The sequence below is a fragment of the Osmia bicornis genome, chromosome 16 (assembly GCF_907164935.1).
Source record: "Osmia bicornis bicornis chromosome 16, iOsmBic2.1, whole genome shotgun sequence".
Lineage (NCBI taxonomy): Eukaryota > Metazoa > Arthropoda > Insecta > Hymenoptera > Megachilidae > Osmia > Osmia bicornis.
This window is the reverse complement of record NC_060231.1, coordinates 4,212,713-4,230,566: the sequence shown is the minus strand read 5'-3', so window position 1 is coordinate 4,230,566 and position 17,854 is coordinate 4,212,713. Positions and strand designations below refer to the sequence as shown.

At 32.4% G+C, this 17,854-nt stretch overlaps 1 protein-coding gene across 4 annotated transcripts; it reads left to right on the top strand.

Moving 5' to 3' along the window:
• The first annotated feature begins 75 nt into the window (after positions 1-75).
• On the top strand, positions 76-6,178 carry LOC114871541 (tyrosine-protein kinase hopscotch). Of its 4 annotated transcripts, none has more exons than XM_029177566.2 (13): positions 76-555; positions 946-1,244; positions 1,351-1,710; positions 1,854-1,888; positions 1,952-2,057; positions 2,204-2,484; positions 2,579-2,903; positions 3,040-3,429; positions 3,559-3,938; positions 4,013-4,209; positions 4,278-4,562; positions 4,634-4,971; positions 5,035-6,178. In XM_029177566.2, exons 1-13 carry the CDS (start codon positions 454-456, stop codon positions 5,366-5,368), a joined length of 3,432 nt encoding a protein of 1,143 aa, XP_029033399.1. In that variant the 5' UTR covers positions 76-453; the 3' UTR covers positions 5,369-6,178. The 4 variants fall into 4 exon arrangements, with proteins under 4 accessions (XP_029033399.1, XP_029033398.1, XP_029033397.1 ...); XM_029177565.2 differs by having other exon boundaries at positions 1,854-2,057; positions 3,040-3,221; positions 3,279-3,429; XM_029177564.2 differs by having other exon boundaries at positions 1,854-2,057.
• The last annotated feature ends 11,676 nt before the right edge of the window (positions 6,179-17,854 follow it).

Genomic DNA, 17,854 nt, shown 5'->3' with positions numbered 1-17,854 from the left:
ATGTCCCCAAATCCATCCTGTATTTCTCTATGTTCCAAAATCCAAAATGGAATTATAACTGGCTTAAATGTTCAATTCATTTATACAAATGTATGTAGATATAATTTACAATTGATTGAATTCTAGTAGCTTTTCTTTTATCTGTTCATAGTTGTAGATAGCTTATCACCTGATTTAGATTATTTAACATGTATTATATCATATACAATTAAATGTTCATCATATCAAAAGAATAATTTATCCAAAAAATCTATAATAATTAAATTTCATTTTGTTTAACAATAAATAAATTAAAAAATCCCAATGTAATCTGTGGTGTGTTGGAATACCTCGACCATCGTGCATTTTTATTGACATGCGCAGAGAGTTAAATATGCGTTGTAAATAAACGATACACTATGGGATAGTTGAAGTATATAACAAAATGTAAAAAGGAAGACAATTTTTTAAACAATGGAAAGCGATCGACATGCGATCGTTTATGTTGCAAATGAAGAAAAGGAATTAACTTATTCGATTGCTTATGGACAAACAATTGAAGATCTTAGTATCAAGGTATACAAAATAATTTCAAACCTATGTTTTTTTTTTTACTTTACATTTAATTACTATAGAATTAAATGTTTTTCTTGAACATTTGTTAAAACACTTTAATGAAATATGTTATTTATACAAAAATATCTTAAGAATGTAATATAAAAATGGATAAGTTATTAATTGAAAATGTAATTAAAATTTGAATAACTTGTTTTCTTGTTTTTAATTTAATATAGGTTTGAGGAATCTAATTAAAACTTTGCTCACATTTAAAGTCAATATTAATGTAATTACTATTTAATTCAAGTATAATATTATTTAACCTATATCTAGCTATATTTTGAACTAAAATTATGAGTATTTATATTTGATTTTGTCACTTAACATTAATAATAATAAATCTTTCAGATTTGTAAATCTCTAGGTATAGGACCAGTAGCAAGACATCTTTTTGCTGTTAGAAATCATTACACAAAACTATGGTATTCATTAGCGCATCATTTAGAAGCGAAGGATAAAAACAAGTTTGATTTTAGACTAAGGTTTAAACCCTCAAGTTTATACAGATTAAAACAAATTGATGAAAATGCCTATGACTATTATTTTCAACAAGCACGCGCTGATGTTATGGATAATAAAGTACCAGACATTGTTTATGAGAGACATAAACAAGAGTTAATTGGTCTCGGTGTTAGCGATATGTACAGGTTTGTACATAATATTTTAATTCAAGATTGATTGATTATCAATCATTATGTTTAATTATAATCCTATTTGTATTAAATATTCACTAATTTGTCTGCTTTCTTATAGAGTAATGTTAGAAAAGAAAGTACCAAGAGAAACAGTAGAATCAGAATACCGAAAATATATTCCAAAAGAATGTATAAAACGGCATGCATTTTTTATCAAAAAACCAATACATAATGCGCTTCGTAAAATATCTGGACACGATGCGAATTATGTTAAAGAACAATATTTGAAACAATTTCAATGCATGGCGCCGAATTATCCATACGAAGAATATGAAGCTTTAATGGACAGAGGTTTTCAAAACCCTCCAGCAAAAGTGTCTTTAAGAGTTAATGTAAATGAAGTGAAATATTATGAAGCAAATGCCACTTCATGGACTACATTGTGTGCAATTGAAGATTTATGTTTTGTTTCTATAAGGTTTAAATCATAATTTTAATAAGAAATAATGTTAACATTCAAATCCTTAAAATACTTGCAATTAGAAAAATTTAATTTATAATAAATTTTTATTAAGTTTTAACAATTCATCATAGTTACTATAATTTTATTAATTTTTTTAGACAAGATAATACAGTGGAAATATCACGGAAGAATGGTATACCTTCATATTTAAAATTTTCGAAAAGTACATTTTTAATGTCCTTTGTTTCTGCATTAGATGGTTATTATCGTTTAGCGGTTAAATGGACATTTAATTTGTGCGGTGAGATTGTTACTCCTTCTTTAGAAAGACTATATAAATTAAAATGCCATGGTCCAGTTGGGTAAGACTCTATTTATTTCAAATAATGCAATTGCAATTGCACTAATAACTTATTGCTTTTATAAATTAAAACAATATTACAGAATCAGAATAAGCGTGATAATCATAAATTAACAAATTAATAAATTGATTTGAATTTTATTACAGGCAAGATTTTTCATATGCAAAACTTCTAGAAAAACGCGCGAATAAACCAGGCTGTTACCTTCTTAGAGAATGTGGAACTGAGTACGATACATACTACCTAGATGGATATAACAAAGAAGGAAAGTTATTTTCTAAAAAAATAGAAGAGAAAACTTCATCAAATGAATTTATTATTGTTGGTAGTCCTAATAGATATAATTCATTGGCACAATGTGTTGCATCTTTCCAAGATTCTGAAGGACAGTCATATCTTACAGAATGTCTACCACCTTCAGAGTATGGTAAATAAAATAAACTTTTATTTGATTTTTACTGGTAAGAAATACGTAAAATTATATTAAAATTAAAGAATTAAGCCATTTCTTAATTGTTTAGATAAATCACCACTATTACTATGTGCCCCTGAAAGTGCAGTCAGTGAAGTTGCAGCAGATGAGGAAATTGTAGCTTCAGTTTTAGAGACCGGACCACGTTGTGTACCTCAGAACCAGCTCGAAATTTACAAACCTTTTCTAAAAATTACTAGAAATCATCATTATTCACCGACAGTTCTTCACCGAGCAATTTGGAGATTAACTAAAGGAAAAAAATTAGAAGTCGCTCTTAAAATTTTAAAACAAGAAGAAGAATCAAATTACACAAAAGAATTTTTGGAACTTGCTGGAAAGTGGTCTCAGCTGCGTTCTGGAACTCTTGTAAGGTAACTAACATGTTAATATATTAATTATAAATTTGTTATAATTATGTTCCAAGTTATATGTATATCTAAGGAAAAAATGAATTTAAAAATTATAGAAATCATATTGTCGGTACAATAATTTGATGTACTCTATCAGGTTATATGGTTTAACAGTAACACCATCCATTGGAATGCTTTTGGAATTGGTACGGCACGGTACTCTTGACGAATATTTACGTAGTTCTTCTTCTCAAACTGTTAAAACTGTAGATATGGTAGAAGCTACAGCTTGTCTAGCTACTGCTCTTTGGCACCTTGAAGAGAACGGTGTAGTTCATGGTAACATTAGATGCAATAAACTCCTCGTCCATGCCCATACTAATAATAGCTTTGTAGTCAAACTTGCCGATCCAGGATTATTTGTGTATAAGGAGACAGATATTCATTGGTTACCTCCAGAAACGTACACGAATCCAGAATTAGCTAGGTATAGTTTCCAAGCAGATGTTTGGGCTGTGGGAACAACAATTTGGCAAATCTTTGCTAGGTAAAATTTAAGTTAATTTTTTTTATAATTTAAAATCAGTTTTTGCTTAATGCCTATAGCGAAAGAAAAAAATGGAAATTTTTCAAAAATTTCTTACTTCTTTTACAATTAAATACTGTTCTATTTCAGAGGGGCCACTTTATTAGAACTTCAAAATGTAGCTGTTATGAAAAAATTTTATGAATCCGGAAAACGTTTGCCTATACCAAGTGGCTGCCCTACAGAAGTTTACAGACTAATGCGTGAATGTTGGGGAGACGTAAATGGTTCTAGAAAACAACCACAGGCGATTATGAGAGATATAAACCAAATTCTGTATCAAGTATATAATTCACGCAGGAGTCATGCTTATGCAACAGCTTTTCCTAAGTTATTCAATTCTGAATTAAAGAAACATAGTCCAGATAATTCTGACACAAGTGATGACAACAAGTCAATAAATAGTGAATCGAGGACTAGTAGTCTTCTTACGGATAATACAAGTCTTCCTTGGAATGACATGGACGACAGTAAGACAACAATTTAATTATTATAATAAAATTGATTTTAATAATATTTTAAATGATCTTTGCCCTAATTATAGGTACGCAAAGTTTGATAAATATTAATGGTACGAGTGTAGGTAGTCTAGAAGATTTGTCTGCTTATTTAAGTTGGTCATCTAATACAAGAAGAAATTCAGAAGGCGGTTCGGTATCTCAGAATAATGTTCCTAGTATGAATTGTATTGAACACTCAACTCAAACACTGCGAATAAGGCATGCTGGTGATTTAGATGAGGTAATTGAAGAAAAATAAAATATTGATACAACGAGTAGTGATAATAAAATTAGACTATTTAAAAATAGGTGATAAGAAGAAATGAACAAGGAGGTGAAGAAGACTCCGATTCTAGAAGAAGTAGTAATGATTCTTTAGGCCAAATGCGAGGCATTTATGAATTAGATATAGATTGTAACGTAATTCTACAAGGTAGAATTGGTCAAGGTTTTTATGGTGAAGTTTATAGAGGAACACTAGAAAGAGAAACTGGAAAAGATACGGAGCAACAACAGGTTGCTATAAAAAAATTAAAAACAAAAGCATTAGAAGCAGACATAAGGGATTTTGAAAGAGAAATCGCCATAATGAAGGTATTGATTTGACGTTGATTTTAATGTTTTAATAATAAAGATATAATGAAAATTAATTAACATAATTACAGACTTTGAAACATCCAAACGTAGTAGAAATTCTAGGAGTAATATCAGAGCCTGAAGTTTGTTTAGTAATGGAGTATGTAAAACATGGTTCATTACAAAGTTATTTGTTAATTCACAAACAAGAATTAACGCATAAAAGATTATTAGGTTTTGCATTGGATATTGCAACAGGAATGGAGTATTTGGGTAGCAAGAGTATTGTTCACAGAGATCTTGCTGCAAGAAATATTTTAGTCGCTGATGAAAATAAAGTGAAAATTAGTGACTTTGGGCTGGCTCAAGTTACTGGGAAGAATGATTATTATATTTTACAGACTGATCGCGGTCTTCCTATTAAATGGTATGTATAATAAATATGATCAAATCGATTGTTATATGTATATAAATAATACATTTTCTACAGGTATGCTCCAGAAAGTATTAGAGATGGAAAATTTTCTACTCGATCAGATGTCTGGTCTTTTGGTGTAACAATGTATGAAACGTTTGGTTATGGAGAAGAACCACGTTTACCTGGTCTTGATTCAAGTATAGAACGTCTTCAAAATGAGCAAGAAAAAGGAAGTACCGAATTATTAGCCGCGTTAGAAAGAGGCACTCGTCTTCCTTGCCCTTCTACCTGTCCCCAAGCAATTTATATAAAACTTATGTATCCCTGTTGGCATCTACAAAGTCATCAGAGGCCAGATTTTGCAGCTCTTTGCAATGATATCAGAGATCTCCTTGCTCAGTACTAAGAAAGAAACATAAAAATTGCGTTACATGGCGTTCAAATCCTTTTCTACTTTAGAAATGTAAATTAAACAGAGATTTTAGCGGGTTATAATTGTACAGTTTTATTCAATTTTTATGAATTATTTTAATAATATAATTTTTAGAAATTTTTATTTGTGAACATTAGCTATTGCTAACAATTCGACTTTAAAATTAAATTCATTTTAAATAATACTCGAAGTAATATTTTTCAAAAATAAAGAAACATGTATTCTTGTTGCAGTATTGAATTGATAGCTTATAATGTATTTAATGATTGATGACTTCATCAATGATTTAAATAAAATATTTAAAAAATAAACGATAACTGTGGTATGTACTACGTAAATAAATGTTTAATAATAATGAATATTGTAAAGTTCACTACATTTATTCATTAATTACACTACAATTACGTTTACTTTCAAAATAGTGAAGTTTATACCACGATAAATGATGTACAAAGAAAGATAAGTATTGAAGCAGAAAACCTCTGATATGTTTTGTTATAAATTAATTTTTGTACGTGTATCTAGTCCATAAGTTTTATCAAATTTTTGTTTTGTGTTAGAAAATGCATGATAGTATGTATGCATTCATGTATGTGTATATGTGTATATGTGCGTATTTACTATACTCTAAAGTGTGTGTGCACGTAATGTATAAAAGAGTATATCTTACGATTTTACTTCAATATGTTCATGTAAGTAAATTTTTCTCATAAATTGTACATGTTTTATAAGGGGGCATATTGTTTTTGAATTTGTTTCATAAACTCGATAACGTTTCTTTAATACTGTAAATATTTCATATATTGATCAAATAGGCCAAGCAACAGGGAATTAATCAATGTATTTTTCGCTTGCGCCAACATAAAAAAGGTACTTTATAGTTCAATTGTGCCATATTTTCGACTCCCAAATGCCATTGGTTAATTTTTTATTAACGATTTACACCCAGAAATCGTATTTTTTTAGTTAATTTATTTATAAAATAAAAACTAATGGAGCAATCTTCGTGCCATCAATAGAAACTTTGTAGATAATTAAATTACGAAGAAAATGAGCTATCGTTCGACCTGATCGGATAATTACGGGCGGAGAAAACTCGGAAAACCCAGAACATTCGACGTTTGTTTATTAAATTAATATCTCCGTTAATTTTCAACTTGCAGAGCTGGAGCCTGGTGGAACAGTAATAATAATTATGCTGTTTGAGTTTGTAAAAAAATTGATCCCGTGAGATAATTAGTTTTTGCGTTATCGCAATTTCAATAATTTCATGCGATTTATTGCATAATGTCTGCTATCGATATGGATGATCCGATTTTAATTTTAAAAGCAGATTTAAAAACTACAAGTAAAGGGCAACAAAACGTCTATCTTGGTTTTTCATTAAAATGTTTTGAAATACATTAAAAAACGGTCCAAACATGGCTCCAATCGGCCGAGCGCCGTAAACTGGCAGTGTGGTGGGAGGGGATGGTAGGTAGGGGCATTAGAGGAGAGGGAAGGTAGTAAGTGATATTGTAAACAGGTACGATGTGAGCGTCGAGGCCGAACTTTGAATACCGCGTCGGTAAAACAGGCCATGTTTAATCGAAAATAAGCTGAACAGAAACTGATTTAAGCGCCACCTGAATTATTGCATCCAACTAACGGCATGCTATACTACGTTACCTTTCGCAAATACCTAAATGACACATGTATGCTATATGTATAAGTACATAATTAAACAATACTCGCCATGCATTCATTATTATTAATTTTCTTTGCGTAAAATTGTATTTGCAATGTGGTACACTTCAGAATCTTAAAGACATAATTCCTGAAAAAAATATAACAGAGATTAATTAGAAAAAAAAACCATAAATTCCGCAGCCAATTCGCTCGTATTATTTGCTGCATAATTAATAAGTGTACCATTGAAATAATGATGCAATTATTAATAATCCATCAAATAATAACGATTTCCCAGGTCTCACCACGGGGAGGTTGCTGCGGCTGGAGACCCGCCCTACCTCATCCCATCCACCCTCCATTTATGCAAATTTTTACTTTTATTCAATAACATCATCATCTTGGTGCACATTTGCAAAACGTTTCGACTGTTGTGCAAACGAACAACAAAAGGAGTATTGTTTTTATTCATTACCTACCTATCTACTTATCTATATATATATTTACGTAGATTTTTGCTTTTTATTCCTATCTAAATATTTTTTAATTTTGATTTTGATTACAGATCTGTAATTAATAAATATGCAATTGCATATTTGTCCTACACACTTATACTACTAAGAATATCTACCTATACGAGCGCTCGTAATTATATTAAAAATTCGCTTAAATCTTACGCTTCCTAATTAAACACTGCAGTGTTTGACGATTATATCTTAATGACTATATACATAAAGAAGTCCAATGAATTTGTTGATTTTGTTGTCCTCACCAGAACACTTCCTGAAATAAAACTGAAAAGGATTAAACATAATTTAAGAAGATAATAAGGCTCGTGTAGCCTTAATCATAAATTTACAACCTGCCTGAAAGAAACAAAAAAGGATTAAATACAATTTTCGAAAATAGTACGGTTCAAATATTACCATTTATAAGAATCATTTTACCTTTTCAATCATTTTCACCTTGTTTTACTTCATTGGATACATTGAATTCCATTTATGGACGCTAGATTTTATATTACATTTCTTCCAGTCGATTATCCGATATTATTATTTCATACTTCCTATAAAGATATTTCTCTGTAACAGAAACTGATTAATTGAATCCAGATAAAGACAAAGAAAAATTAATAGCTGGAAAGAAGATACATTAGTAACAATAAAATTTTATAAAAGACAGAGTGGTTGTTAATAATTCAAAATCAATTTGATACGAAATATGAATTTAAAACAAACTTCAGTACCAAAATAAAGAGAAAAAAATTCAGAAAAATATATATTTGAGTTAAGAACATTAATTATTTCATTTTATTGTATTTAATATTCGTTCATTTCGCGACAAATAGCACACAATATTTTAATTGAAACAACTGCCTTTTACTGCAATATATAGTACGTACAACCACGATTCTACTCGACTTTATTGCATTATATTATTCAATTCACCTTTCAATGCAAAATTGTAAATGGAAAAACTGAAAAAAAAATCACGAGTGGACTTTGCTTTTCAGGAAAAGAATTTGAAAATTTATAAAAGTAATTTAATTATCTTCCCCGTAAGCTTGAAACAAAACATCGCGATCAAAAATTAAAACTAAACAACTCGAACAACAATTATCCACTACTTTTGTTTAAATAAAGTAGTATTAAAATTTAATAAGCTATCTCGAATGAACAAATATTCCTTGAAATAATTTATCACCAATCATCACAAAATAAAATTTGAATAAAGTTCTATTTAAAACTTTATCGTATTTAATAATATTCTGAAAACATTAAATTCATATTATATTATTTAACAGTATTTCCAATAACCGAATGCTCAAAATTTTCAAAATTTAAAAATGGGTAGAAAAAAGAATGGGGGCATGGCAGTGGGAGGGAGGGTACAGGGGAACCTGAAAAGAAGTTTGACTGCCCATAAGAGCAATCCCTAAGCAAACCCTTTAAAACAAACCGAAATCACACGCAACACTAATTTCAAAATTGCAAACATTCTGAACTATGACAAAACATCGGCTGGCAACGAAGGGTCTCACGCCCCCTAGTCTTACGCCAGACGCTACATACCACCCACCCCGCCTGGACGTCGTAACGCCAGGACAGAGTGCACCCCTTCGCTAAGAGCGCTACCCGCCCGTCCAACACGTTGCATCCAACGGTGTCAGATTGACGGACGCCCATAGTATAGACAAAAGGACTGCAGTTTAGAATATGGTAACATATTTTCATATGTTCCGTATTCTAAAACTGCGCCTGCAAAGGCCTAGTAATGCATGGGTATATCTCCCAGAGATGGTGTTCACGGTCTCAGGCCGCGGAATCCTTAAAAGGACTCCCACCGAATGTGAGTCATAGTTACTTCCACTAATTTAATAACAATCGCGAATTCATTCGCAACACTAATTTCATTAATTATATAATATGTACAAAAGCGTACGCGTGAATGCTGCTCCATTATGCGCAACACTAAGCTGAAAAAAAGAAAAAAAGAGAAAACGCGAAATGTAACGCAACACTACTCAAATCTACCGAATTTTGTAAGACGCAACACTAATCTAAAAAAGGGGTACAACCAATCCAAGGCTGTACCACGGCAGCTGGTCCATAGCTGCCTTATAGACCATGGCAACTCCACTGGATCCTTTTTGGGCATTTCTAATGCAAAACGCGAATATTCATTACCGCAACACTAATTAGCAGGGAACTCTATAAATTAATGCAAAGCAATCGCGTATTTATAAGTCGCAACACTGGGAAACAATTGCGCTAATGTCATTCGCAACACTATCTTTAACAGACATGCAATTAAAATGCAGAAAAGGGGGATTCTTAAACCGTGAATTTTTTACTCGCAACACTAATTTCATTAATTATATAATATGTACAAAAGCGTACGCGTGAAGGCTGCTCCATTATGCGCAACGCTAAGCTGAAAAAAAGAAAAAAAGAGAAAACGCAAACTGTAACGCAACACTACTCAAATCTACCGAATTTTGTAAGACGCAACACTAATCTAAAAAAGGGGTACAGCCAATCCAAGTCTGTATCACGGCAGCTGGTCCATAGCTGCCTTATGGACCATGGCAACTCCACTGGATCGTTTTGGGGCATTTCATCATATATCGCAACTCTAATGCAAAACGCGAATATTCATTACCGCAACACTAATTAGCAGGGAACTCTACAAACTAATGAAAAGCAATCGCGTATTTATAAGTCGCAACACTAGGAAACAATCGCGCTAATCTCATTCGCAACACTATATTTAACAGACATGCAATTAAAATGCAAAAAAAGGGGATTCTCAAACCGTGAATCTTTTACTCGCAACACTAAAGCAATCAACATTAAAAAGCAAAGCTCTCAAAAATCTTAAAGCAATCAACATTGAAAAATTAAATTTTATTTTAAAGCAATGCAAGAAAGAAACGCGATATTTAAAGTTCGCAACACTAAATTGAACCGTGATCGATATTCATTCGCAACACTAAATTGAAAACGCGATTTGCCCAAAATCATGGGGGTCACGGGCCCCCTCTTGTCCTGAAATTACAAAACTACAACTACAGGCAAGCACAGTGACAAAGTAGTAACGATAATGATTTCCCATCCTTTTTTGCAAAAGGATGCAAAATCATTAGTAGTTCCCCTCTTGAAAGACAGTTTGTCGGGGCGCTTCGGCACATAGCTTTTTCTTTCTTCGGGCGGTCCACCCACCTGAAACTTATATCTAAAGCTCGAGACTTGCAAATTCGCAACACAAAAGAAAAAAATCAACAAAAATGAAAAATCGCGAAACTCTAATTGACACGTGGACGAAAAAGGACTTCATATAAGTCGTTGTTCGTGCACACGTGCCGTGCTCGAGCAGAACCTGTGCGTTTCGTGCCATCGCGATCGCGTATGACGACTTATGAAGTCGCCAAAAATTTGAAAAATTGTACAGATAGATAGAAGGCGAACGGCATACTCCGTTCGTATCGATCATATCGTCAATTCTTCAAATATATTCCAGGTACAGGTTGATCACGCGAAATCGTGCCTACCCGACCAAGAGACTGTGACAACCTGTCCCGGTCCTACCTACTTACAACCTATCACGCACACCAGAAGGTATACTACCTACCTTCCTAACGCTATATTTAAAAAAGGCAAAATCACATTCCCACAAAAATTCATTCCACGACCCCCATACACTCCACCCGGGCGCAAGAGCCTAAACTAGGGAGAACGTCCCGGGACGCCTCCGTCACCCGAGTTTCATCTCACATCACACTCTACGGTACGTACCATTTTTCACTGAAATCGTCTGGCAAGGCTAGCAATCATTGCGTATAATGATAATTACAAAATTTAATTAACTACTTTGATATAGAATATTTCATAATAATGGTAATAATCATGGTAATAGTAATGGCAATATAGTAATAGTAATGATAATAATATTATTTGGTTTGTACGTTCATTGTACATCTTGTTGAATAAAATATTATTTCAAATTAAAATTTAAATGAAAAAGTTACTAAACCGACGCAATCCCACAGCCTAAAAACACACACACCATAAGTGGAAATTACGTCGTGCACGATATACTAACACAATGCCAGCCGCTTATTAATTATTATTCTTATGAACTAGGTCATCGTGCCCATTGCCTCTACCCATCCAAGTAGCACCTGAGCACGTGAATGGGCTTTGGCAATAAACACGGAAAGGGTTAAACCTGAAAATCCTGATTTACAAACATGATTAGTACATAAACATCTAACGGGCTAATATTTCACTATTTTAGTATAATAAAAGTGACTCGACTTTGTAAATTAGATTGTTGTAAATTTAAGAACAAATACTGAAAAGTAAAATTGAGCAACTATGACGCAAACATGGTGCACTGCTAATACCAGCTGGCAACGAAGGGTCTCACGCCCCCTAGTCTTACGCCAGACGCTACATACCACCCACCCCGCCTGGACGTCGTAACGCCAGGACAGAGTGCACCCCTTCGCTAAGAGCGCTACCCGCCCGTCCAACACGTTGCATCCAACGGTGTCAGATTGACGGACGCCCATAGTATAGACAAAAGGACTGCAGTTTAGAATATGGTAACATATTTTCATATGTTCCGTATTCTAAAGCTGCGCCTGCAAAGGCCTAGTAATGCATGGGTTTATCTCCCATGAGATGGTGTTCACGGTCTTATGCCGCGGAATCCTTGTAACTAATTTGATTAATTAAATAAAACATTGGATTGAGTTTAAAAACCAAAAGGATTCCCACCGAATACTAGTCAGTGCATCGTCACATTTACTCTCGCGTCGGAAATTTCTCGCAACACTAATTTAAGAAATGCAAAATTCTAATAAAAAAGAATTTAATGTCTCTAATTAAGAATTCTTTGTAGCGAAAAAAGAATTTATTGTGAAAATTAATAAAACATCCTCGGTCGACTCCCTCCTCAGAGTAACTTTTCAAGAATACGCAAAATGTGTTGAAATAGATCACTCTGACTTGGAAATCTACCCGTCACGAATTGTCTTCTTGCACATAAATTGTTCATTTTATCATGAACGTATAAATAAGTTAAACTACTCGGAAAAAATTCTCAAATTATATTTGAATTTATAAAGTACAAAATGTAATGAAATCAATGTAATAGCATCATTAATATGTATATCCAGTATACATATTACATAATACTATCAATATTATATTGCTTTGAACCTTCGCAATAACCAAGTCAGATAGTATTTGACTTCTCTAATTTTACAGACAAATTAAATAAAATTGATTCGGTATTAAAATATTTCATATTCCACATTTAAGAACATTTAAAAGCATTCATTTATTTCATAAATATCTATTGGAATATGTGAAATTGAAAAGGATATTAAAACGCGGTGTTCAAGAAGACCTAGCCTGAACTAAATGAAATGAAACAATAAAAATGTTACTACTCATGGGTATAATCATACCCATGGTCACTGTGCTTGCTAGCCACGTATACAACTGGTAACCCGTGTCGATTCGGACCATTCGTCCTGCGACATGATTGGGCACCAGAGGAATCATAAAGCATGCGACTTACCGTTCGCAGATATACTCTTCTTCCGACAGTCAAGTAGGAGGATGCACAACACCAGGTAGGTGGCTGCCTTGTAGGAGAATTCATCTGTAACAAAAAAGAAGAATTACGGTTAATTTTGAAAATTATCAGTTCTTATTGTAATAAAATTGTATATAAAGTTTGATTTTATAAAATATTAGCAATTAAAAAGAAATCTCAATTATCAAGTGTTGAAATTGTAAATTATTCTATTTGAATAAAAAGCAATTAAGTGACGTACCAAGACGGAAGTCATGAAGAAAGCCATCATCAGGATATCCAGGAACTCGGCAAAATAAAAAAATTCATCTGTAACAAAACAAAAAAGAATTATATATGAAATTGGATTTTAAAAAATATTAGCAATTGAGAAGAACTCACAATTATCAAGTGTTGAAATTGTAAATTATTCTATTTGAATTAAAATTAATTAAATAAAGTAATAAGATACTTACACTCTTTCCTCATGGAACAACGCCTAAGACTCCTCTTCAGTGGTGCACTGACTCTAATACCGGATATATCGAGCAATTAAAAATAAAAATAAAGATATAAAATACTAGTAACGCGACCGTGAATAATTTCCGGCGAACAATTGTATACTCTACTTTCACGATGGAAAAAGAAAAGAGCCGCGATACTCTAGAAAATATTTTATAATACGCAGCAAACACTGACTCTACTTTCGCGTGATTCCTAGTTGTACAAACGCGACTCTATTCAGGGCCAGTTCACCCTTGAAAAAATCAAAACATTGGAAATATGTTCGTACAAACACTGACTCTACCGACCGCCTTGCGCGCGGCCACAACAATTCCTGGAAGAAAAGATTAGTAAGGAGGTTGAGGATGGGTGGAAATATACAAAACAAAACCAACATTCTTCTTATTGAGCGTTCGTTAAGGAAATACTGTTATTGCGTGTAAATGAAAATATCAGTGTTCGTGAAATATTCACGTTGAATATTGATCCTAGATTATATTGTAATAATGAAATGTTTTAAATAATTGTTGATAATTATTTCAATAAATATTATAAGGATAGAAAATCATAGTTAAATAAATATAATAGACTATTTTGTTAAAGTAGTGGATTTCTGTTGTTAAAATTGTAAGCACACTAAAAATTGTTGAAAATTCTATTACGTCGTGATTTATAAATTGCCTAAATTCTTTTCGATAAACAAAGTCCGATAATTAATCATGATTAAACAGCATGTGATTTAAAAACGTGATTCTATTTTAATTTAAACTTGCATCAAAAGCTGGATATTATAATATAATTACTACGATTTAACAAAAATAGATTGTTTAAAATAATGCAAATATAATTAAATGATTGCATAAGAGAAACAATCGTTTGCAGTAGAACACAAATTGTTTCAATTTTGTTCTAATTTAAAACACATGTATTAAATTACTTCACGAAATTATTTAATAAAATGAAATATTTGTGTTAATTGATAAAAACAAAATTCTAATTTTTTCTTCCTCGACTTTGGTACCAATTAATTATCAAAAATGCTTACACTTAACAACGATTCACAAAAAGCAATAATAAAGTTTAATAATTGATTATAATAAATTAAAACGTTACCAATTATATTATATACCCTTTACAAAATTATATTTCGAACCAATATCAACCAATATCATGGCGTCTTTTCAAATATCTGTAACAAATAAAAAATAAAAATTTATGCAAATTAAATTTAACCAACAGATAAACAATCGATCGAAGTCGATAATTTATGCAAATTATTTAAATAAGTAGACTATGCGTACTTTTGTATTGCTTATACGGGAGCACAACCTCGACACGTCTTGTCCCTTCGACGCTCGAGAGAGCAATGGCGAGACCTTCCTTCCCATCGTAGACCGGTCGGCACTTCGACAACGCTCGGCAATGTTCGGTATATTCTGCTATCGGCCGATACCTAACGAAGTACACGAACAGGTCTAAACAGGAATAATATTACGATGCTCAAGAAAAAACGTTATTAAATTAAAAACAGCAAATTGTGTGAAAGAATACGAAAAACATTGAATAATGTTCAAGAAATTACTGATATAAAGGGAAAATAATTCAGATTCTGCTGTTCCAATTCCATTGTGAATTCACAGCAAGAGCAACAAATGTCAACTCACGTATTTTTCAAGATAACCTCGAATTAATGTCAAAAATCAGGAATCTAGACTTCTCTCCAGCTATTCTTTTTATTTTTTGTATTTTCAATACCCGAAACACAATTTAATTTAATATTTGAAGATAATTTAATCTTACCTGTTGCAGACACGTGCAAGACGAACGAAGCTTCGAAGAGGAATACTGTACTGCGTTACAAATCAACGCACTCGCTCACACAGAGACGTGTCTGATTGGTCGAAATGAAAGGATGCCGAATGAAATAACCAATCACAGCCATTGGTAGAAATTTCGAAACTATAATGCTAATCGTAATGGAATCGTTCATACAATAAATATGAAATATCACCCGTCTTGTATTATATTTTATATTATTGTAATTATGTAATAAATAAAGGGGAATATTGCTTTAATAACACTTTCCTATGGCGTGAATTTGATACGAAATATTTAAGAACATATTATTTTAGATATAAATTTTGACACTTATGTGCAATGTATGCATAAGCGAAATGTTAATATGTATAAAAATTATAATCAATCGATTCGGTCGACGCACACATATTCACCACCAGATGGTCGGTAAGTCGGGGAGTAGTTTCTCTTACTTTCAGATAGGCGTCTATCGGAAAATCGATCGGTAAGTTGTCGAATAGTTTCAGCCGTTTTTGTATAGATGGCGCCAGGATCGAATTTCGAAAATAATTTATGGCGGTCTTTTTAAAATACAAGTTTGTTAACAATTATTTTAATAATTTTTTGATCTTGCTACTAACATCTAAAAAAATGAAGTTACAAGGAGTCAAAATTATGGTCACCTACTTACATTTTATCTTTACCTACATTTCTATGATAATCTCAGCTTTATATACAAATTAAATTAGATTAGGTGATGCAATTAGAAATTGTCAAATATTAAATATCATGAATTATGAAGTATCAATTATATAATTTAATTTATAAAGTGCTACTGTTATTTAACCACAGTAATCAATTACGAAAATTCCACTTTCAATCAATCAAGGAGTTTACGAAATCAAATCGTGTAATTGGAACGAGTATTAAATAAGCGAAAAAGAAAACCAGTGGATAGGAAATCCAGTACGATAAGCTGTCGAATGTTTACAAGCAAGAATAATGAAACAAGAGGTCAGTAAGTAGGCAAGTGATAAATATTTAATAAGAGAAAAGGCGACCCTTTGTCCCTTGATTGCGAAAATGAAGGGTAACTCAACCGAAGCGAAAGCTCCTTTAATATTTAGGAGGCTCTCGTCTATTTCGAGTAGCTACCTCCTCGTTCAACATCGATCGTGTGCTTGGCTTTTTCCGTATAAAAGAGAGGAGTTTATATATGTATACAGGTCGTCTCAAAACAGATGTACACTTCATGATAAGAAAAATCGATAAGTATATATAGATATATCGTCATTTTGCATTACGACGCAAATATTTATTAAGATAAGATTTCGAAGGGGCCACGCCCATGCTGACCCCTCACTACGTAATTAGACCATGGCGTCACATTAGCGAAGTTGGTAACCCTGCCGTCGCTACGTGAGGCAGCAACAAATAATCTTCGCAGAAAGTATTTTAAAATACTGATTGCTATTGTTCAACACCATAAAAACTATGATAAAATAGAAAATAAAGACTCTTGAACTTCTAATATTATTCCTAAAAGGGTGAAGCGTAACATTTTACTCAGAATACCACCGATTCAAATTTGAATCGTCTATACACATTTTGAATGGTATAGAACCTTTCAATCATAAAAAAAACTGTCATTTTGCTGATGTATGACTTTTTTGAAGCGGCCTGTACATAGTAGTGAGAAAACGGCTCAGAAAGAGACGAAGTTCGAGCCAGTTTAGCAAAGATGCGAAAGAGATAGTGAGCGCGTATATCTTTTTGTGACACAGGGAGGAGTAAGGGGAGTGAAAGGTTGTCAGGGTCAAGGTTAAGGCAAACCACTCTTCCCTTTCTCTGTCATTCTCCATTCTGTTGTTTCTACGCTCGTATCCTGTACTTACGCGAGTCAGTGTCAAGGGTCAGCGAACCCTTGCCTGATTCGAGCCACTATTCAAACTTTGCGCGGGAAATTCAAACTTGTCTACCGATCGTGAACGATAGTGCAAACAATGAACACGAAACTGTAAAATGTATAAAACGACAATAAAGATAAACAAACTTCATTTTTATTCGTACGTGTAAAAGATATTCCAGATATGTAAACAAATGCTTATCGCTATGTAAATAATTTGTATATATGGTGAATGTATTTCAAATAAATTATTGCATTTTGACATTAGTATCAGTGGTTTCATCGTAAAATTAAAAGATAGTACATACTTATCTTTTAGTACATAAGTGCTTATCTTTTACATACATTTAGGTGGAAGGTGGAAATAAAAACATGCCACTGATAGGGTATTTGCTTAACTGGAAAATAAATAAAAGACTGAAGTAACGGATCAATTTATTTCAATGACAAAACCAAGTATATTTACAATATAAACATGTTCAACTCAGCAACTTTTT